Source organism: Pteropus medius, unplaced genomic scaffold (genome assembly GCF_902729225.1).
Source record: "Pteropus medius unplaced genomic scaffold, Ma_sr-lr_union100, whole genome shotgun sequence".
NCBI lineage: Eukaryota > Metazoa > Chordata > Mammalia > Chiroptera > Pteropodidae > Pteropus > Pteropus medius.
Window position 1 is genome coordinate 10,521,111 of NW_024350319.1, and position 24,640 is coordinate 10,545,750.

Here is a 24,640-nt window from a genome sequence, read left to right on the forward strand (position 1 = left end):
TAAGTACATGTTTTGTACAATGCACTTACCATCATTAAGACATGATCTCAGCTCTGCACAATCATTCATCTTTAATGGACATTTGCAACTTAAGTATTAATAATTCAGCAAGGCCTATGTGAAATGTGTAATGTAAAGAAAGCAAGCTTCAATTTTTATAAATGCTTTCTTTTTATTAACTTGCAGTTTTCCTCATTAAAACGATTTTTCAGAGCTGCCTAACTGTATATAGCCCTTTAAAAATGCTTACGAATAATTATGATTCTTACGTGCTGGCTTTAAAATATTAACAAGTCTTACATTTATAATGATTTTAAATTCAAATTCTGCAACGTCATATTTAGAGTGGTTAAGAATTTGTCAATTAGTTAAATTTAGAGAAAAGGCTAAATTTCCTTTAATTTTATTCAGTGTTTTTTATCTTTAAGGATATTATTTAATGCCAGTTTCTTTAAAAGCCAGTCACAGGTAATAAATGATTACTTAACCCTTTCTAAAACCCGTGCTCCATCTTTCCTAAAACTTCTCAAGATTTTGGTCAACACAAATCAGGAACAGTTAAGACTAGGAAAAGTCAAACCAAGGTAAAGATTCATAGTGAGTTAGGATATTTTACCATTCCTCTCTCTGGACAGTTTTCAACCAGAAATATTTTTTAAAACAATGTCAAAGGCTGAATATCACAATGCAAAGATCTTGAATCTTACAGGATCCATAGCAATTTCTTTAAGTTCTTGCATTTTCACTGCCATTCTTTCTCAGGACAAAAAGTTTTCACCAGCTTATTACTAATCCACCTCTAAGTGGATGCTCCACCACAGATAAGAATCTATAGTGGAGGTTAAGGAGTTTCCAAGCCAGTTTCAATATTTCAAAAACCTACAACTGCCATAATTAATTATTATATAACATAATTCTTGTTATTTACAGTAGTTAAGTAAGTTCTACAAAGTTGCCACAAACAATGAATTAGCCATATCAAAGGATTTCTCCTAAGGGAAATGCAGAGTTAAGTTCCTACAAGCCTCTGGTCACATCTTCATCAGACTATCAATAAATAACCTTGTTTTATGTGTATTTCTGTTTAAAGACACCTTATTTAATATATATTGTTGATTTATTAACACTGAACTCACTGCTAACAGCGCTATAACTCATACTTGAATGAAACTCATCAAACGCATGTATTTTCTCCATAAGATATATCAAGACCTTATTGCACTTAGGAACACTAGACAGCACTTCAGCACTACACTTGGGGGTCACTTTAAACTGCAAAATCTCACCCCCCAAAATATACAAAATGCAAAAGACATGGCCCTAAGTAGACCACGAAAAGAACACTGCTTACAATATTACTGCTGAAAGAAGGAAGGGCATGATCTTGTTCAACCTCAGTTGGGAACATATGCCTTGAGCAACTCAAATTTTCACCACTCTGCACATGTCTATGAATGACCATGAAAGCTTCAGGAGTATTTATTTGGGGGTTACAAATAATTTTAGCAAGTAGGTTGAGTTTATAAGTTGGGACCCACAAATGAGAAAAATCAACTGTATTTACACTGTTATTATTAGTTCTACCTATGCTTCTTGACTAGAAAGTTATACGGGAATGTTAGTTATCTCAGTGCTGATCAGAAATATTAACACGATTTGTTTAGTAAACAAAATCTTAGAAAATAAATCTTTTAAGAGAAAAGGTTATCCAGAAAATACACATATGTAAAAAACAGAAGATAATCATATCTTAATTCTATTTTACTGCCTAGGAAAATTTAATGTACTAATATTGTTGGCTTAAGCTATCATATTTAGAACACATGATACACGACACTGCAAAACCATATTAAAGCATTCTCTCAAGCATAATGCAATACACAATTGCAATGCTTCAGGACTTCAATATACTGTACCATCTCTGTAGAATACTTTTCTAGTTAGCTCCCTCACTTCTCTCAGTCCTCTGCTCAGATATCTCCACATCCAGCTTCCCTAACCACCTACATATATTCCCTGGTAGCCACTTTCCACCTCCAAGCAACCTCAATCTCTACCTGCTCTATCCTACTTTCAGTGTTTTCCACAGCACTTATCACCACCTGACATAAATATCAGATTGAACCATATAAATTTGCCAGTTTTTTAGGTCAAAAATGGTCAAATAACAGCAATTCGAAAAGTTCAACCGATTATTTGCTTGCTGTCTCCCACAACTTGAATATAAGCTCTACTGGAAAAACTTTATCTGTTTTCTATACTTTTATAATCCAGAGCCTAGTCTAGAACTTGATGTCCAATATATATTTGAGTGAATATTATTATATAATCATTATTAGACACATCTTTAATATAAAGTACAAATAGTGCTTAAACCATTTCAACAACCACTTAATATAGTGGTGTATTTCCTTCCATCTTTATTTCTGTGTGCATTTTTTAAATCAAAATTCACACACACATACTTAATTTTGTATCCTGCTTCCCCTCCATACATACTTAACATGTCACATTGTTAATATCTTTGAATTGTTGGTGGCTATACAAAAACCTTATTTGTCCCTAATCTAACAGTATCCATTCTGTATGGATGTTTAGGCTACTTCTGATATTTTACTAGTGATTAAAAATAACACTTTGATGAACATCCTTATATAGTGTATGTTTGCATGCCTGATTACTTCTTTAAAACAGACATACTAGGTCGTAGAATATGAATTCTTTAGGCCCTTGACAGACAATGTCAAGTTGCTTTTAAGATAAAGCTGTATTTAACAAAAATTCTAAATTTATTTTAAAGTGACTGCAAAAAAGTACACTAAGAATGCTTATGAAGCGTACTTTACATAGAAAGGAAAGCTTATAATATGCTTTACTAATTTGCTATCACTCAATGTAGTTTTAAGTGTTTTAATGCTACTAATGAAACAACTTTAGACCTATGTTAACTAATTATTATTTCATTTAAACAAACCTGAAGATGGCATGTCATAAATAGAGCAGAAATCAAAGGTTAAAAGAGACACTTGCTAGAAACCCTAACAAGACATAGTGAGTCTGTTCGAGGCTACAGAAGATTATAAATGCTGATTCTGAGGCACTTCGATTTGCCTAAGGAAAATTTTCTTATTTGAAAAACCAGAGTAACTTGACGTTGAGATAGCAACACTTTTCAAAAAAACATACAGGAGTCAAATGTCAAATACCTGGTTATCAGAACTTCAGATTAAACATCTCTCTCAGGAACCATTGCCAAATGCCACTTCAATCCATTGGTTTAAGAGCATGGCCCAGTTTCCAGAGTAAGAAACCCCAGAGTGTAAAATATTATTTACCAAGGAACACAGGATATCAGAAAAGGAAAAAGAGAAAAAGGTATAAAGTGAAGTATCATTAAGCTTCCCTACTAGAAAAAAGTTTTATGCTACTCTGTCTTATCAAAGTCTATTTTCAGAGTTTTAATTTCAAACGCCAATCATTAAAGTCTTTTATCTTTTTACATCTTTCTTCTACCATAATACCTCCCTTCCCAAGCACTATGTTCATCAGAAGATAACATCATCAAAATCTTATAGAAAATACCCAAGTTGGATATTCCAAATTAATTCCTGCTTTTTATCTAAACTTCTTTTGATGACTTTATTTTTCACTAAAAAAAAAAAAAAAGTTTTATCTTTATCCAGAAGAAATAAATTAGTATAATTTGTTTGTTTCCCTGGAAATGTCAACATCAATTTCATTATATATACCTATGGAAATTTCTACACATCAATGTAAAAATCAGTGCAGACTCACATCTTTAACCATAAAAATAAAAATGTAATCTTTTCCCTAGTAGTGAAAGAACAAAACTTTTATGTTTCTGTAATTTCATTAGTAAAAATATTTAAGTTTAAAATCTTTCAAAAATTAATACTACATGATGTCATTTACATAAAGTTCAAAATCAGAGAAAACGAATCCATACTGTTAGAAGTCAAGATAAAGATTACCCTTGGGATGAGAAAATAGAAAGAGATTAGAAGGAAATCCTGCTATGTTTTTTCTAGATCTAATTGCTGGTTAACTGAGGAGTGTTCTGTTTATGAAAATTCACTGAGCTATCTACTTAATGATATGGTTTACGTATAAGTATGTTAAACTTCAATAAAAAGGTTTTGAAAATGTTAATTAAATTTGGAACTAATGGTACTATATACAAGAAGCCAGAAAGATAAATTTGTAGTAAAGGTATACCAATAGGGACCAAGAGTACTGAAAAGGTATGTTTAGTTTTCTAGCAGGTAAGGATAATGCCTCTTAAGTGAGACAGTCAGGCCACAATTACTTTTATACCATTATGTTATAGCCCAACTCTAGTATTATGTCCCTGCCCTTAAATACTATCATTGTGACCACATCCAAATTTTCTATCATTCTAGGCTAATCTGCATTGCTTCCAATTTATAACTAGAAATAGCTGATCTAACAGGAACCATACATTTATGAAGACAGAATATAAACACATATTTTTCATTTATAAAAACTTTTCTGGGAAAATTTAAGAACCCAAGTCCCATATATATTCTAAGAGCATTTGTTACCCTAATTTGCCATCATTAAATTGGGCTTTAGTTGTTTTAACTCAAAAACACATCAGTGGATACCCTTCACAAACATCATCCAGAAAAGCCATACAGTTAACAATGGCACACATGCAAAATAATTTCCATTACAGTCTAAAAGAGACCTCAGATGTTATTTAGCCCTAAAGATACACCTTAATAGCTTTTCTGACTTAGCTGCCCCATCACAGAGGAAAATGAACTTTGCAGTTAAGATATTTGGTAACAAATTACAACTTCTCAGACGAGAAATTAACTACTTCTCTCTTCTGTAAAAGGTAAAAACATACCAATCTCAAAAATTACCATAAAAAATAAAATGAGATGACTATGGAATGTTGTTAGTATCCTTTTGCCAATTCAGCGGAATTTCTAAACTCACAGGACACCCTGTCTCCATTTTTAAGCAGTTCAAATGGTAAACACAAGGCAAAATACAGTTAAATTACCATTACTGGAGAATAGAGTTTACAAATACAGACAGGTGGGAAATCTGAATGTATGTTGCAGTGACTGGAATTAAAGGTTATCAGTATACAGTTGACCTTTGAACAACATGAGTTTGAATTTGTGCAGGTCCACTTATGTATGGATTTTTTTTCAATACAGTAAATGTATTTCGTCTTCCTTACGATTTTCTTAATAACATTTCCCCCTCTGGTTTACTTTATTATAAGAATACAGTATATAATACATATATACAAAATATGTGCTAATCGAGTATTGTTATCGGTAAGGCTTCTGGTTAATAATAAGCTACTAGTAGTTAAGTTCTAGGGGAGTCACAAGTTATAGGTGGATTTTCAACTTTGTAGGGGAAGAAGGTATCCTTACCACCTATACTGTTTAAAAGTCAACTGTATATAGCCTGAATCTAACCAAAAGGAAACATCAAAACACAAATTGAGGTACATTCAACAAAATAACTAGCCTAAACTCTTCGAAAATGTCAAGGTCAAGAAACTTGAACAGTTCCAGATTAAAGGAGACTAAGACAAAATACTTAAATACAATACATGATCCTTGATTTTAAAAAGCTATGGAAGTAATAATTATTAGGATTATTTGCAATATTTGATTATGGACTATAAATTAGATATAACATTAACGGTAAATTTTCTGATTTTGATCATTGTAACTATAATTTAATATTTAAGAGAATATCCTACTTCTTAAGTAAAATTCTGACAGTATACCTGGTCTAGTTCTGCTCTATAAAACTGTTCATTACAGTCTTTCGTTACCTGAAAATAGCTGACCCCTCCCATTCTTCACTCATTCCTACCTAGTTATTCCTTCTCCACAGTAAGCACTCTCAAGTCCTTCAATGGTTCTCAGGCACTTCATCATCTGGTTACCCTCCTCTTGACACACCAATTCTTTATTTATTGTTCTTAAAATGCAGCTTCCAGAAGAAAGGTCAACTTTGTAAATGTGTTCTAACCAATATGAAATACACATTATATCCCTTATTAGGGGCAGAATCTTCTTAATGCAGCCTAGTACTTCATTTGTTTTTTTTTCTTTTTTAAGCAACTCATACGGTTGGATCTCTGAGAGTATGCAAAATCAAACCCCTAAGTCTCTATTAAATGTAGCTAGTTATTCCCTCAAATTAAAGATTTCTCTTCTCAGTCCCCCGACCATTTAAAATCCCTCTGAAGATTTTAACCAAGTTATCATTTCCCTCCTTTCTTCGAAACTCCCATCTTTGACTTCCATTTCCTTTTAGTTTTCTTCCTACTTCTAAGATAAATTTTCCAAGTCTCTTTCCCTCCTTTTTTCTCATGCACTGTGATTCTTCCTACTTCTCCCCAAAATGTATATGTCCCTTTCAAATCCTCTCTCCATAGACAAAATCAGTATAACTCTTTCAGATAATTTTAACCTATAAACAGTTTTATGTCTAGCCCTAAGCTCCATCCCAAGCTTCAGACTAGCATATTCTGAGCAACCAATCTAGATGTCCCAAAACTACCTTGTATTTAAAAAATACAAATCCCTTGTCATTTTCTTCCTACTTCCACCCAAATTATCTCCTCCCTGTGTCAACGTCAATGAAAAATATCTAACCACACACACTAAAGAACTTTGAGACATCAGTAAACTCTATTTATTCTACTTCTAAAATGTCTTGAAAGAAACTGCCTACTCTTTCTATCCTATTTTTATTGCTCCATTTCAGGTCATCATCACCCCCATCAGACAAGAATAATAGTCTAACTAGTCTCCCATTCCAAACTATTCTTTATCTGCTCACAAATATAGGTCTTAATATATACAGCCTTGATTCTGATTTTTCAGTTCCCGATTTGGGGGGTGGGGGGTGAAAAGGCACAATGACTTCCCCTATCTTCAATTCCTGGATAACTCTTCTTCCTCAAAGTCCAATTTAATGACCCATCAGAATTGTTCCCTCTCTTGCCCCCATAATGGTTCATTCTTGTATCATAGAATTTACAATATATAGCTTGATGTGTCTGTATTTCCTACTTGATTATAGGCTCCTTGAAGGAACAGTACAATTCATTTTTTATTCTTAGTACAAATAACTTTAAATTGGTGAATTGAACAGAATTCTGCTCACAGAACATTTTCAATTGAATTCCATACTTTATCTCCTCACTTTTAAGCACTTACATTATAGGTGTTCCTGCCTGTGATTTCAGGCAATATTTTCAAAGTTACTTTAGTCATCTATCTTTGCCAGCTGAGCTGTTCAGAAATTCTGTAAGAACTGTATATTTATCCAAAGTATTAATAAACATATTAAAGTGGACAAGGACAAAATAGCCTTTTTAGACACATCTTGGTAAGTTTGGCACTGATCTCTTTGTAGTACGATTTATATAACACTATTTAACAAAGGTTTTTTACACCTATTACTGTAATGTTCTTAATGCTGATGAGCTATCCTGTATTTCTCTACCTCAGCTACAAGGATGGAAAATGATTTCCAAAATTATTTTCTTTTTTAAACATAAGACTTAATATGTTTCTGATCTTCTGGAATACTTTGAGCACCACAAACTAACGAAAGATATCAACACCTCTCAGTTTCTTTGTGTTATTTAAAACCTGTGTCATTTAGGTAGAAGAAAATGAATTCTTGGAATCTAATGAAGTGGTGAAGCAATCTGTGTGGGGTTTACAGAACTTGATCAGGGAATGGAATTAAAAAGCTGTTACAAAATATTTACGAAAGGCTTTAACCTTGAATTCAGAAGAAACCAAAGGGCACCGTCTTGGACTTCCACTGTTATCATAGGGATCATTTTTGTTAAAGGTTCAATGTGTTCATTTGTGGCATGAGAAAAACTACCTAGACAGAGGCAGCTTCCAAGGCCAATGTCAGGCTGATAATCAGCCTGTCAAGGAACGGTAACTATCTGTGGTCATAAACTGTGTCGCAAAAATTTCAACTTGAGACGACAAAAACACTTCCCTTACATGACTGCCCAGCCTTTAAAATGAATTAGAATACTGAAATTAAGCATATCAAACTGATATTAATATTTCTAAGTTTAAAACTATATATATTTTTTCTTGACTCATATTTAGGAGAATCAACATTATAGAAACTGACAGCCTTATGATTCTAAATTTAAGATAGTAACTGACTTCAGACTTGTGACTTTAAAGGTATAAGAGTATTTGGTTTGATTAATTAGCAATATTGAAATGTTTAAGAGAACTTGTGACTCACCATATTTACAAACTTCATTTATTAACTTTAAGAGTTTTAAGTATTTGGGAAAGTCCTGCTTATTGAAATTTCACATTTACTCCATAAGGCATATGAAGTGCTAAAAAACAAGATCTGGTATATTCAATGTATAAATATAAAGACTGCAATTAAGTTAAGCAGCAGTAGTAGCACTAACAGCTAACATTCAAAGTGCATTTCCCTACTGCCCAATATTGTTCCAAGTACACTACAGTGTAAACTCACTCACTGAACAAAATCCCTGAGCATCCACCAGGACCTAAGCATCATTCTAGGCTCTGAGAACTAAAACAGTGAACAAAACTTCATGGCTCTTATACTTGAATAAGAAGAGACAAACAATAAATATCAGGTATGATAATTACTATGAAGAAAAATAAACCAGGGAAGGTGAAGGAAAAAGGCACTCTTTCAGATGGGATAATGAGGGTCACACCAGTGAGCACCATTCATACAGAAGTCTACGTAAATGATGCCCCTTGGAAACTCCTGCACCAAGGAAAATCTCTCTAGATCAGATTACATTTGAAACTGAGAAGTAAGGGAGCAAGCCATCCAAGTATGTAAGAAGAGTATTACAGGAAAAGAAAACAAGTACAGAAGCCATTTTATCTGGGAAGGGCATTTTAAGGGAGATTTAATCTATTCAACTAGAATTACTAAAATATATTAATCAAAGTGTCATTCCCCTACCCCACCCAGAAAAATAAAATTATTCTCAGTTTATATTAAACTTATTAGATTAATAGAATAATATGTACAAGCTAAACTTAAAGACAAGTTTTAAATTTTATTTTAATTACTCAATATTATTTTACCAAAAATTATAAATGGTCTTCTCTACACCCAAAAGTAGCCACAGACACAAGAAACAATGAAGCTTCACTGCTCTACTAACATTAGAACTACAGATCTAATTTTATTTAATGAAAGTAAATACTATTTTTCAAGTACTACATATCATGGAATAGAATTTTCCCCTTTAAACAGGGTTGTCTCCTTTCCAGTTATGAAAATTGTTCTCCTAGGTCTAAAAAAATAGGATTTGAGTGTTCTCATTTTATCTTCTTTACTGATCTTGCTTTGAATTTAGTTAAAACTAGCCCCTTCAGGTGTCCTTAAGTTTTTCTTTTGTTTTTTGGTTGTTTTTTTTTTTTTTTAACAAACTTTAACTCATTCAGAGCTCTAGCCTCCCACATTCTTACTGACGTGACTTTTTTGTATTAACCATTACTTTATGTACCATTACTTATATGGGTATTCTTCATAAGTCTTCTTTTTAAACTTATTAGACGTGACATGTGGAAGTCATAATTTCTCCAGATGACTCATACATTTTTTTTCCCCCTCAATGGAAATTTTTGGTAATTTTAATATCAGGTTTCATTTTTAAGAACCTTCTATCAATATTTACTGTTTATACCATCTGGTCATTACCAATCCTTTTTTGAACTTTTTGAAACCAGCTTTTCTATGAATTCCTACCTAAAGTGAAATCCAGGGTGACACAGTCACTATCTTTTGAATCCCATGGTTTCCATTTCTACCTGGGAAACCAAGAATAGTGTTTTAGAAAAGCACAGGCTTTGGAGCCAGATATTCTGTCACTAGCAGTGTTAACAAACTTCTCTGAGCCTCCATTTCCACATCAATAAAATAACAAATAGCATTTACTGAGCACCTTTTTTACATCAAGTACTTTATATACTCTATACACAAATACAAAGTACTATGTCATTTATGAGGAAAATAAAGGCTTAGTGATATTATGCTCATAAATGATAGCGCTAGGATTTATTAAATCCGGGTCTAATTCCAAAGCAATGTTTTTTCACTACACCAAAAAGCACTGACTATAAAATGGGTCTGTTTGCTCAAAAGAGATGATCAGTAATGGTTAATTCCGTGTCCCTCACTGCTCTTTCTTGTTGCTCAGAATCAATTTCACACCAGCAATTCTCTTCAACTATTAAACTGCCAGCAGAGCATTTATCAAAAGCTCTAGTAATCTTTATTATTAGTATATTAATCCACTAATCAAAACCAAAAACATATTCTTCAGATATTTTTGTGTTAAAAGAGCCTTACATACAACCATAAAACCCAGGGTTAGACAGACTTAAAAAGTCAGGAAGCTGAACTACCTAATTCAGCATGCTGTGCTATTTATCCTCAAAATTCTTAAAACATACCATGTGAAGAAAAAGCTTTAAAAAAGAATCATCCTGTGAGTAACTGAGATCAAGATAACAGAAACACAGTAGTTTTCCAGAAACCAAGCGACCACCAAACAAGACCTCTACAGTTGTCACTATCATCATGGAACTTTCCCTTAATTACGTTCTCATTTCCTCTTCATACATTAGATTATAAGCAGCAAATTAGTGAATGAAAGAATGTCTCCCAGGCCTAAACACTACCATTGGTATCATTTTAAACCTACCAATCAGGTAAACTGATCTGAGTGGACAGAAATAAAAGTTAGAATAACAATATATTTTTTTTCAGTTTCTTAAAAGCAAGTTTAAAAAAAGCTTTGTGAATTAAGGTTTATAAGCAGGTTTTTACTACTAAGCTATAGCACAGTACTATACTAAAGGACTTCTAAATGCTCAGCTCATTAAAAAACAAAAACAAAAAAAACAACCCTATAATAGACTGAAGGTGAGAATGACTTAAAATGGGCAAAATAAATCTTTTTGGACTGATGGATATGTTCCAAAACTGGACTCTGGGGATGGTTGCACAACACTGTAAAATTACTAGAAATCATTGACTTACACACTTAAAATGAATAGGACTCAGAAATGCTCCAAAAAAATCTAATTAATAAGGTGACCAGAATGTTCTTTCCTTATATTACCACCTTTAAATTAACACCAGCATTTAGACTTATCCTGCAAATATGCCATGTCTTACTTGAATAGAACCCCAAAGTGTAATTTTAGCACACCAGGGATCCAGGTAAAGAACTACCTTGTGGCACTCTTTTATAAACAAATACGGTCCTTAAAAATATGACACCAATGTGCAAAATTTTATCTGAAACATCAGTAAGAAATGCCTTACTAAAATTACACACAAAAAAATGTATGAGGGAACAAAACAATTTGGATAAATAACACCCTGATGAATAAACTTGAGATTTCTAAAGACCAAAATATTAAAATCATACCTACTTCCAGTTGTTTTTGTGTCTAAAATAATATCCTAGCAAAAACAGTCCTTGAATATAAGATCTGGAAGAAAATTCAAATGTTACTGTAAATAAAACATGATACAAAAAGTTCATAAAACTATATAGCATTGTGCAGCAGAAACAAAAAAGACACATATAATGTACATAAATGGCCCTGATGAGAGTGGGGCCCAGCCATCCATTATTTTTAAAAAACAAAATAAACAAACCTTCCAGGTGATTATCATGCATGCTAAAGTTTGAGAACTACTGACTTATAGTTACAAATGAATCCAAATTTCCTGGGTGAAATTTTGCTAACTTAGAAAGAAAAGGCTCTACCTACATATGTGGCTTACTGGAAAATGTCCTGACCGATTAGCCAAGTAACAATAGCATTTATTCAAATTTAGTGGTAACCATTACATAAGTCAATTACTCTTTCCTTCATTCTTCATGAGACAATGTTCTACTATAACATGCTGTTCCCCCAAAGTCCAACACTTAAAATCTCCAGGCAAAATACAAAAACCTTTTTTCAGACATAAAACTTTGCATATTTAATTTCCACAAAAGCTCCACAAATAAAAGATCACTAGTCTGAAATGTAGGTATGCGTTAATCTTAACTTATTCTTCAACAAAATAGCTAATTTCAACAGCTACAAGTCATTTATAACATTCTGGCCCTAATAATTAATGACTGACAGTAACCAAAAGTTATTTACAAAGGAAATTAAGTGTATCTTCGAGGCTAACCACAGGACTTATGTGAAAGAAAAATTATGTGCATGAACTCAGTAATAAATCTTTCACTGTGCCTTTCTTTAAAATTAAGAAAGTCTAATGGGAGGAGCAGAAAAGAAAATAAATAGGGAGAATTTCTGATAAGAAAGTTGCAATTACACTTGAAACCAGCCTGAAATACTAACTGGGTAAAGCTCTTAGCTGATGCTCAATTTTTTAGTAGCCTCCAATTTGATTTTATAATCTGTATACCACAATGCTGTATTGTTCATAAATATAAAATAAATGTCTTAAAAGTAACATGGCTTAAACTTAAATTGGGACTTTTTTCTTGCGGAGGAGGAGCACTCACAACATTCTTTGAAATAATAGAGAATACCAGAGGGTGTCTGTCATAAAAATTAGAATGGGAATCACAGCTTGAAAAGAATTCAAAGAATGAAAAGAAAGCTGCCAACTAATAGAATAAAAGTCCAAAAAGCCATTAGTCAGTCAGGAATGCTGTACTAGAGTACTGAAAACAAAATTTTCAAGTGGAAAAATAAAATAAAAGCTGAGGTGCTCCTGTAGATCATCAGTGACAGCATTTAAAAGTATCCTGTTTGCCTAAATAACATTAAAACACAAACAGGTCCACTATACAAGCTGAAAATAAAGGCTTTTCTTTGATGTCCCCTTCTCTGTAGTTCTTGAAAACTATGAATGCCGTGAGAATATCTAAGTCAAAGTGCTGAGATCTCCAGGTATTTGACTGAGGTCTAGGATTTCTCAGATTATTCTTATCAAAACAGGATAAAGATGCAATAATGCTATAAAAGAAATTAAAGTTCAAACGCAGACAAAATTACTCTGTGGTACTAGACATCAAAATAATGGTTTTCCATGGGGTGGGAATGGGCGGGGGCGGGGGGGGCCCTTAATGACCAAAATAGGGCAAGACAGTTTCTGAGGTTTTGATAATGTTCTCTTGATTCTTATTAATGATTACACAGGTGTGTTCACATGAAACATGTTACCACAAAAACATTAAAAATTTATATTTAGTGGAGACAGGATTAAGAATTACAAGTTTGGATGGGAAGTGGATAATTAATATAGAAAAGTATTACAAAGCTCCTCAAAGGTTATCAGTAGATAAAGCTCACAAACACATGTTTTCAGGAGGAAAAAAATCTTGGTATCTACCTCTATAATACAGCTAAGCAAAATAAAGCATTATTTCAATTTATTGATAAAATACATAAATCTGCTTTCCAATAAGGAACTACATACCAACTGCAGGATCTGTTTTCCTTAAGCTTCTGACCAATTAAAAGAAAAAAACTAGTTAGGAAGGTAAATAAGTGTTAGAATACAATTAGCAACTGCTATTTCCTAGACCACTTCAGTGCCATTTATCAAATCAACTCATCCCTTATGGGGTAGCAGAGTTCTTGTAGAAATAATAAATATAAATTATGTTCCAATCTCTTTAAATCTCACCCCAAACCAAGGTAGAAGGAAATTTCATCAGATTAAGTTATTCATCTGCCAATTCTCTTTATATTTTCCCCAAGCACAGGACACACATCTTTTCAAATATTTATTAAGGGTTCACACTCAGTTAATCTGGTGTTTCTTCCAAGCATTAATGTAATTACACTAATGTGTAAACAGCAGAAGATGTTAAAGTCATTATTTAATAAAATAACAGCTTTGGAGCCATCAAAATTTTAAAATGTAAATAAATACAAATATCTCACTTTTTTAAATGATTAATACCTTGAATAATTATTTCATAAAGAAAAAAAAAACACATCTTCCTAAACAATAAGAACTTTCAATAATGCAAATGCTCTCCTTAGCTTGGATGCCCCCAACTATCGCCCATCTGGAATTTCTTAGGTCATTCATTACTAAATTTCAGTAAATGCAGCACATTGCCATGTTGTTCTTAACAGCTGAAGAAAGGTATTGTGATTCTGTAACATGAGTCCTAAACTACCTAATACCACTTTTCATTAAACTTATTACAGACATATGATGTCAAGTTGTATATTACTGTATTAATAAAGGAAACACCATAAACACACATCCTAAATTGTTAATATTAGAAGTTTATTTCTCCAATTTTACAAAATCTACCAAAGTAGTTTTCTCTTTATAGCCTCTGGTACTATTCTCTTAAGTAGTTTCATATTTTGTCCATTCAAAGGAGAAGTTGCTTCATTTAATCTTACTAGGTTCTGGGTACAGAAAGGGAATATTTCAAATTTTGGCTGACAAGAAAAGAAATTATAAAACATTGTTTTGCACAGGATGAGTTTTATTATCCTCAACTTAGAAAGTGCTCTTAAAAATCAATCAGAAAACAAACACAATAAAGAGAGACCAGGGTAAACAATATTAAACATGTCAAAGAATCATCTAAAAAACAATACTAATATTTTTAAGTTTAGGATAAAAATAAACAATATCAAATATAAACATTTAGAATGTAAAATTGAAACAAAACAGTGGGAAAATAAAGGCTTATTTAATAAAGAGTTAAGACAATTACCAATTTGGAGGAACACAGTTAGATCCTCACTTCACACCAATACCAAATGAGGTAAAAATTTATTTAAATTTAACTTAGAGAAAAACTAAAGAAACAGTATTAAATCAGTATTGTTTATTAATTACATTTCTGGAAAAAGGGGAATTTCATAAGATCAGGAGTAGTACAAAATTAGGTCAAAAGATTTGTTTACATTAATTTTAAAACTGTTTATCTTAAAAATTCACAAAAGAAATACATCTATTAAGCATAAAGAAATGTTTCACCTCTGTAGTAATCTAAGAAAAAAAGCAGTAAGTGGTATAAAATGATTTACACCTTATTAAGTTTTATCAATATTTAATGTTGAGATATATAGAGCAACAGCCACTATGACATGAATATAAATTGATACTTTTGATAAATATTGTGACAATGTGTTTTAAGAGCTTAAAATCATTTCTGGCAACATACTAGATAATATTATATACCGTAAATATGTATATATGTCTTTACACTGTTATTTATATATGCAAAAAGTTAGAATAGGGGAATGATATAACTACACATGGAACATCATACAACTATTAATAATGATGGTTATGAAGACTCATTGTGAGAATGGGAAAATGTTACCTAACATTAGGTTTAAAACAGGACATGAAATTAAATTTGTTTTATCTGCAAGTATGTAAAAAGATACACATTTAAAATGGAACATATCAAAATGTTAATATAAGTAATTCCCATGATTTAAAATCCTCAAGCCAGCCATTAAATCATTAAAACACATGCATACATACTTTAAACCTAAATCAAATACCATCTACCATTGAAGGAAACAGGAGATTTAAATTAACATATTAAGAGAGACTACAGCAGCAAGCAAAGCAACAAAGAAAATCCACTACAATATGAAATATTTCTCATCTCAGGACACTCAGTGTGCTAAGGATGGAGACTCCATATCAAGGTTCAAAACTATAAAACCGAATCACACAGACAGGATATTTACTAATTCTAATTATCTGCTCTGAAAATTCGTCCATCAACAAATGTTCTATACTCTTTAGACAACTGGTTAATTATTACTATCAAATGTTACATGTAATAGAGCCTTATTTGGGAGGTAAAATTAAATACAAAAATAAAGGCAATAAAATAAAGGAAATTCTATATACAACGGCATCATTTTTGTTATCATAAGTTCTGTGAATGAGTTTTCTAGAAAACTGAAAAGCATTAATAAGGCTTTGAAAAACATTTACTCATAATATTTTTAAAAGATACCAACTTCTTACTTCCTCACAGAACATAGAATAAAAATTTATTTATGATTAAGGTCATCATTGTGACACATCACGTACTATATACTTCTTTATAATATTGTGAGTCCCTAGGAAGTTAATGATTATAACACTGTCTATGTAATGACCTTTCAACATTATTAACTTCTATAGTCCTATCTTCTTTTTAATAGCTCTTCTTCCTTTACACTTGATATAAAATGACATTTCAGCTGTCAGTGTGCCTAACTCCAATGGCCAACCCTATGAAATAGCCCTGTGGGCTAAAAAAATCAGATAATCAACCCTCTCAGGGCTGCAAAATTTAAAGTTATTTACTCCAATTAGTAATTTCTGAATAAAGACCACAGAATTATTGTATTTGGTTACAGTTATTTTGAAGTCTCAATCTCTGCTGTTTTAGCTAACATCACTAGCACTCAAAAAGGCACTGAATTACTTATAAACATACTGTAGTTCCAAAAATAATAATAAAATAATTGAATATGTAGTAATTTGATAATCTCAGGGAAAGTTACTCACTTGTCTCTGACAAGACAAAAATTACCTACATAAATGAGAAAGAACAGCTAAAAAGAAAAAAAAATAGAAGGAGGTGAGGACAAATTCAAATAAAATGAAAGACCATCTTCCATGGTTTTATAAGTCAAGACTTAGGACTTTGCAAAATATTTACTAATAGTGGTTTTTAGAATACAATTTTTTAAAAATATAATTACAGTGGTTATCGTAGTATTAACTACAGAAATTTACACCACAGGGTGTACCACATCTGTATTAACTACTACTTTAAAAATCAAAAATTCTGGCAAATATTCTTTGCAGTTAAATCCAGATTGAATTTTCACATGAAATTAGATTAAAAAAAAAAGGCACCTGTAACGTACTCTCATTGAAATTTCTGATCAAACAATTTACTGTAATTCCTCTAGGAGGACACTGTCAAGAAGAGGTAAGAAATAAAATTTATATTCTTGATATAATTAAGATGTAACATAGTATTACACTGTATCGTTTACAAAGTTACAGATCGATGGAAATTAGCATTGTGTTAGACTTTAAGAAAAATGCAAGGACAAATCAGTATATTATCACTGTTACTCATTTTCTCTGATTACAGAAGCTAATTAGTACTCATAGACCACTTCTACGACAGTAATAACTGAGAAAAAGGAAAATAAAATTTCTTGGTCAAGTTTTACTCAAGCAAACTCAAATCATATAAGATACATTCCTCTTCTTTCTTGGATTTTCTCAATATATCTCTACCCTGTACTTTAGATAATTTAGTCTGTACTAGTCTTTATCATAGTCTTTTACAGACTGGTAATTCCCAAAATCTGCTACCAAAAAGTCTATAAAACAAAGCTCTAAAAGGAACACATATTATTGCAAGGATCAGATGCACACATGAACTACAAAAGGCCATATCACCAAGCAAAACTTTGTAAATACTTTTGCAAAGGCCATTATAGAACAGTGACTTCATTGAATTGTCATTTTCACAATTTCCTACTTCTAAAAATAATTAAAATGTACTCAAATGTTATTTGACAAGAGGGCTATACCTAAGTATAATTTCAATTAAATATCAACTTCAGTTGCTGACTTTTTAGGACAGGTGATATCAAGCAATTTGGGGGTAGGACTGAAAGTTGTCTAAAAGAAAGTTATTTAACAGAAAAAAATCGCCTCAAACACTAATCCTAAATTCTGGTCAACTCACATTGCCCTCCAACCATCATGAGCGTGCCTATTCTTCTGAACCATGGCTCTGTCAACCTTCTACCATCCTTTTCTCCGCAATTTCTCTAATTCCATTTCAGTATCAACCTATATACATGTCTCCTTTTCCTCTTTCCCACATCACACCTCTCGGTTATCAATTTATCCCTCAACATTCCTAATTGACCTACTACAATGGAAAACCACACTGCCTAAAAAGAGTGTGTTTTTTTTGTTTTGTTTTGTTTTTAATGTGACAGGTCTGATAAATAATGCTGATAGGTTTGGGAGGAAAAATACAAAAACGACAATCACGAAATGCTGCTTAGCAACTTTTGAGTATATGTATGTTTATACTAACTATTAATATATGAACCACTCTCCAATTGAGCTCACTAGAGTGCATGGTCAGAACTATTACTTTCACTGAGCTGATAACTTTGTAAACTTCTGTAAAAACTCCTATACACATAATTGGGTTAAAATTTAGAATATATGTTTAAAAATATAAACATGAAAACGAGTGTGAATATATAATATTTAACATAAAAATATAAAACTAAAGTTATAAAATAGATTTTTAAAATTTTACATGAACTTTATTTGTATACAAAGCTACCAGCATACTAAATCTCTAGTGCAAAAATAATAGTGCTATTACTCAAGAAATTTTCACAAAACTATACCACCCAAAAATCTGCACAAATAAAAAAATGTAAAGCAAGAATGCATGAGTCAAGACAATAGGCATGCACCACGAAATAAAAATTTAATTGAGTTGGAAAAATTTTACTAATTGCTAATGTTGTGACAGTGTATCTTAAAACATCACTCCACTTCCTTCTCATTAAAAAAAAAAATACATAGAAAATATCTGAAATAATACACAGCTACCACTAAGGGTGGGCACAGAGATTTAAGACTGAGGAAGGCAACTTGGTAAAGTAAGAGGGAGCCTTTTACTTTATATATACTACTCTGTATTAAGTGTAGAGACAAATAACTTTTGTAACTTAAAAAAAAATTGACTGGATTACCTGGTTATCTAATTAGCTTAGTAATTAACTCCCCACAAGGAATATAAAAAAATTCAAACAGTGCTCAAGAATATTTTTGTCTACTGCAAATTTCTGGTAAGACAAAGTTCGAGAAAAATTAATTTGATGGAATTAATTTAATAAATACTGAACTCAAACTCTGTTATCAAAGTTTATAAATAGAAGTTTAATTTAAAATTTAAAATTTCACTTAAAACATTCCACTACCTTAAATATGTAATCTAAAATTACCATCCCTGAACATCAAAGATGGCAACCTCGAAACACAATAGTAATCAAAAGCTTATCGATAATTGAGTTAATAGGTACGTACAAAAATGAAAACAATTTTATTCTGACATCAAGTGCCGTCAGAGACATAAGGAGTCCTTCCAAATACTGCCAGAAGTTATTGTAAATACAAAGTTAGAGTGATGAGGAAATTATCATCGGCCAAATAAATGGGAGTAAATGATATCCAGGGAGAATGGAAGGCACTCTGTTTTAAGCGTCTGAAAATGGTCAGTGAAGAAAGGTACCGCAGCAGAAACAGCAATAGAATGGTTAACAGGTCTGAAATTCTTTAGAAAATGGCAACAAGGGGGAAACTGACAAGAACGTTTGAAAGTAAGAGGAACGGTATCCAATGGCATCATCACGTCTGCGCGAGCACGGATCCAGACTTCCAGTGAGTTGGGACAGGGGTGGAACTATTACAGAAGGTGCCCGGGCTGAGGGATGCAGACTGCAGGTGGCGGAGCGCCCGCGGGGGGTGGGGAGGAAGACCGTGTCGCTTCAATGGGGTCAAAGTATTCCCTTCAGGATTAGAGGAAGCTGACACAGCACGTCTCCCGGCACCAAGAGGCACTCGCCCCCGGCCCCTCCCTAACAACTTGCCTGGTAGAAAGAGTTGCGGGTCCCAGGCCCCCGGAACCCAAGGCTCCGCCATCCAGGACAACTGCTCTGCCAACCAGGTCCCGCGAGAATCGAGCAATCTCGCGACACAAACCCACTAGCATCTCGCGAGTTCCCCCTAGAACCAACATGGCGGTACAGAAAAAGCAGTAGTTCGGTCCTTAAAAGTGCTTAAAGGACTAAAAAACATTTAATAAAGAGCAGGAAGTCTCTTCTGCCTTACATTAGTTTATTTCCCCTACTAGAAAAGAGAAGTGGCAAACAACTCTTAGAACCTCCGATGACCACGGTTATACCACACAAACATCGTATCGCTCAGCCTCAGCCAGCCTCCTTGTCACGTGGGAGACTCGGCGTGCCCATCACGTGGGCCGATAGTGAGCGAGTGCGCGCCCGTTGCCCTCCTAAGAGCCCTCCCGCCCCTTCTCGCCCGCGCACACGTGCGCGCGCACCCCCGCCCCACGTGGGGGCTTCGCCGTCGCCGCTGCCGCCGCCTCCAGCCCACCCCCTCTAAGGACTCGGCTCCAAATCCGGGTTCCAAACCGATCCGGGTTCCCTCCTCCTCTTGCCTTCTCCCTCTTCGGAGTCTGGCCCTGACCACGTGCCCTGAGCGCCTGCTCACCTTTCTTGTGGGGCCGGCCGCCGCGGGCCACTCGGGGAAGTGCCGCCGCCGTGGCCGCTCTCCGCCCCCGCCACAGCACTTGCTCGGGTGGCCGCCGCAGCCGCAGGAAGGTCGACAGCGGCGCCGCGGCGCTTCCAGGTGGGTCCCCGCCTCCCGCTCCTGCCACTTCCCGCAGCACCAGCGGCTCCTTCCGGTCCCCTCCTTTCTCCTCCTCGCTGGGACGGGCGGGCGGCGGCGGCTGCTGCTGGCGCGCTCACTACACCGCCTGCTGGCATCCGCGGCCGGTGCAGCGCCGGCATGCCCGGGGCCGACAAGGTCCGCCCCAGCGGTCCGCCTTTGCCCCCAGGCGAGGGTTGGTCTTCTGAAGGCAGGGCCCAGTCCATCCCGTGCGAGAGTCTTAACTTGGTCCTATCCTTGGAGGAAAGGCGTCCCAGTATCCTTTTTGTTGGAAATCCGCTTCATCCTGCCCTTTGTGTCCTCTTGAGAGATCTGTACATTCTAGTTCCCTCAGCAATCTCAGGCCAGGAAAACATCTGCATATATATATATTATATGTGCTCCTGCCTACCTCTCTCCAACCGCACAGCCGGGCCCCCTCGCTCACCCCTCTGGCTTTCCGCCTATTCCTACAATACGCAGGCTCAGTCCACTTCAAGACTTTGCGTTTGCTGTTCCCTCTGGCTAGAACATTTCCTCCAGGTTTCTTTTTAACTCGTCAACGTTCAATAGGCAATACAAGTCCCTTCTCAAAGGTCAACATCTGAGACTTCCCAGACCACTCTATCCACAAGACTACACTTGCACCCCCGCTCATACTCTCTTTACCAGCTTGAATTTCCTTGTGATAGTTATCAGTTCCAGACCTTATGTGTTGGTCACCTGCCACCAAGAAGTGATATCCTTACAGGCAGGGACGTTTGACTTTTGCTCATTACTATATCCCCAGACCTGTCAGGCACAAAGCAGTGTTCAATAAATATTCTTAGAACATATCAAAGAACTATGTTGCGCATGCAGGAAAATAAAGCCCAACACATATTGATAGAGATAGGTACTTAGTTTGGGTTGATAGTTCCGTGGACAACCTCACCATTTGTGAGCTGTGAAAAAGCTAAGCTAAATCTCCTTCCCAGTTACTTTATAATGAAAAGATTAAGTTCTCACCATCCGAACCCATTAATCAATCCTTTTATCATTAAAAATGGGGCAACCAAATATTATGTGACCCCCCCCAGCTTCTTTTCCCTTGCTTTACCAGGCTGATCAAATTTGATAGATGGTTATATAGGGGTCTCCCAATAAACTATGCCTCTTGATATTTAAGCCCTCACATAGTTCCCTCCCAATAGAACATGGCAGAAATGACAGGATGCCAGTTCCAATCCTAACCCATTAAATGCCTACAGCATTTTCTTTTACCCTCTTGAAACCCAGCTGCATACAGTACAGAGGTCAGGCTATCCTAGAGAGAAGCCACATGGACAGGCCCTGGAGGCTAAGATCCAATAGAAAGAGAATTTGATGGAGATGAATGTATCGTCTCAGCCAATAACACCAAACCCATTGCCTTCTTGGACCTTCCAGTATAGCCTATCTGCCAGCTTAGTGCAGCCTCATGAGTGACTCTCAACATGAAGCAGAACTACCCAGACCACATAGAATTGTGAAAAATAATAAATCCTTGTTTTAAGCCAGTAAGTTTTGAGGTGACTTGTTAGGCTACAAAAGATAGTCTTCAACCTGACAATCTCGACTTTACTGTTAGGAGAACTACACCTGCTCCTCTAGTCATGAACAGTCTCCCACTTCAGCGTCCACAGGTCACATAGCAGAAGTTCACACGGGTGAGAGAGTTGAAGGAACTTAAACCCAAAAGGCTTGTCTAACCTACACCTGAATAGTTGCTATCATAAGTAATTATACCTCTGTAATTTTGCCATTCAGACATGAATTATTGAGGTAATTGCTTAGTTCTTTGAGCCATAAAGGGGGATGGACTGGTATCCTGGACTTACTGCCACTGGTGACACATGAAAAGCACTGTAGGAGTATGCGTCTGGCAGGGCACGTTATTATACTGTGCATTTACTGTGTACTTTGTATCTTTAAAGCATTTGGTTTCAGAACAACCCAAGGAGGTACTCATTTAGCAGATGAGGAAACTGAGGTCACAGAATTTGCCAAGGTCACACAGCTAAGTGGCAGAGCCAGTAATCAAATATAAGCAATTTGATTATAGATTGCATTAATGGCCTTAATTGTTCACATCTCTGTATCTATACTTTTTGCCATGTGACTTTGCAGTTCCTCTCATTAAAAGTAGAATCTATCCTCCCCCACCTGCACCCGGATTCTGAGTTCTACCATGTAACTTGCTTTGGCCAATGTAATATTACTTTGGACATATGCAGACTTGAAAACAACTTGCTCCTCTGCCATGACCAAGAGAACATGCCTGGGTTAGCCTGCTGAAGGACATATGAAAGCCAGTTTGCTCCAGTCATTTCAGCAGAAGTCCTCCTAGATAAGCCCAACCCAATACAAATGAGTGAACCCAGCCAAGGTCAAAAAGACCTGCCTAGCCAACCGGCAACTGACTGCATATACACGAGTAAGCCCAGCTTAGATCAGCCAAGGCCTGATTAGCAGAACTCCAGACTTGTAAAATATAACCGTATACCAGTTTTTGTGGTTACATAGCATATTGTAGCAAAAATAACACACTGGCTCCGGAGCCCATACTCTTAATAACTGTATTGCTTTTCAAACTGTTGTGGTTTAAGTGACTGACATGTGAGTAGATATATTCAGCAGAGAGAAATCTGAGAAGAGTTTGAAAGATACAGGGATAGTGAAATATATATACTTAAGAATCATTTCAAAAGCGTGACAATTGAAAGGGAGTGAATGAGCTCTCTAAATAAGACAATTTATATTTACAAAGTTAGAGTGATAGAGATTTATCATTCAACATCCAGAATAAAAGGTAAAAAGACATAGGCAGATATGCAGGAAGAAAAAATGACAAAATGCAGCACCATGTAAGTTGAGGGAGAGAAGTTTCAGGATATAATTGTCACTGAGAAAGAGTCATTGAATTTTCTAACTGGAAATTTACTTGTGAGTTCTTAGAGAACATAGGTTTTGGAATCAAGACACATTTGGGTTGGAATTCTGACACTTAATAGTTGTATGTACTTGGGCACATTAATCTATTTGTAAACATGTTTAGGCTAGTGCCTGACATTTGCTAAGAACTCAACATTAGTAGTGACTAGTCATGGTTGTGTGATTAAAATCATTTTGTGTAGCTCATTTTTTTTCCCTAAAGAAATAGTTTCTTACCTAATCCCTTCATCCACGATCCTTTAAAACAATAAGTATATTCAAACCGATCACCTTCCTTTAAGAGGGGAGTAGTTTTAAAACACAAGGAAATTCACTGATATAATTAACCACACATATTCCAAAGTTATGAAAACAGTAATGATTGCTAATAAGCCATATAAGAGAAAAAACTTGTTTTGAGCAGGGCGGCAATAGAAGACAGATTTGAAAAGGGCAAATATTGAAGTTGGAAGCAAAGAGTGCAGAACAATGAAGTTTGTCAATAAAGTGAAGAAACGTGGCAGATTGGTCTAGGTAATATTCATTTCACTCATCTCTAGTAAGGGAGAATTTAGCACATCTGAAGGCAGCAAAAGGTGCTAATGAAGAGGAGAAGTTTCAAAATGTACTGAGGGATGTGAGAAGTCATGAAAAGTACACTGAATTAAAGGGAGAAGAGAGGAAGTCAGGGAAAGTAAAGGGCTTCTTTAATCTAGAAAGAAGTTGCCAAATATTAAGAGGTGGCAACAAAAGAAAAACAAAGGAGCTTAAACTTCCTCAGTCTTAGCAAAAGAAAGGTAAGGTTATCTACTGCAGCCAGGTGAAAAACAAGGTTTGGAAGAGCTGGAGTGATGGTACACTATCCTAAGGAATTGATATATTTTGTATGTTATATGTATTATATACTGTATTCTTACAATAAAGCTAGAGAAAAGTTAAGAAAACCATAAGGAAAATACATTTACTGTATCTATTGAAAAAAGTATAAGTAGATCCACACAGTTAAAATCCATGTTGCCTACCGGTCAACTACATAAGCAAACTGACCCCAGAGTCTAAAAACTAATCACCTTCATGTTATAAATCAATGTACTTTTAATACATGTGGATTCTCACTATCCTTTGACTGCAATTTTTCTATTTCTCAGCTTAA

At 34.8% G+C, this 24,640-nt stretch overlaps 1 protein-coding gene across 9 annotated transcripts in view; it reads right to left on the bottom strand.

Annotated features, from left to right (window-relative positions):
- Positions 1–20,777, bottom strand: part of ZZZ3 (zinc finger ZZ-type containing 3) — an 84,990-nt gene extending 64,213 nt beyond the window's left edge. For 3 of the 9 annotated variants that reach the window (XM_039838637.1, XM_039838635.1, XM_039838629.1), the window contains exon 1: positions 20,380–20,519. Coding sequence is in view for 1 of the 9 variants with exons in the window: in XM_039838639.1 (XP_039694573.1) it covers positions 20,380–20,762 (383 nt within the window). In the remaining 8 variants the exon portion in view is untranslated. Of the gene's footprint in view, positions 1–19,739; positions 19,814–20,379 lie in introns of those variants that run through there. The other 6 variants (XM_039838633.1, XM_039838632.1, XM_039838638.1 and 3 more) reach the window with 4 other exon arrangements.
- Positions 20,778–24,640: the final 3,863 nt, after the last annotated feature.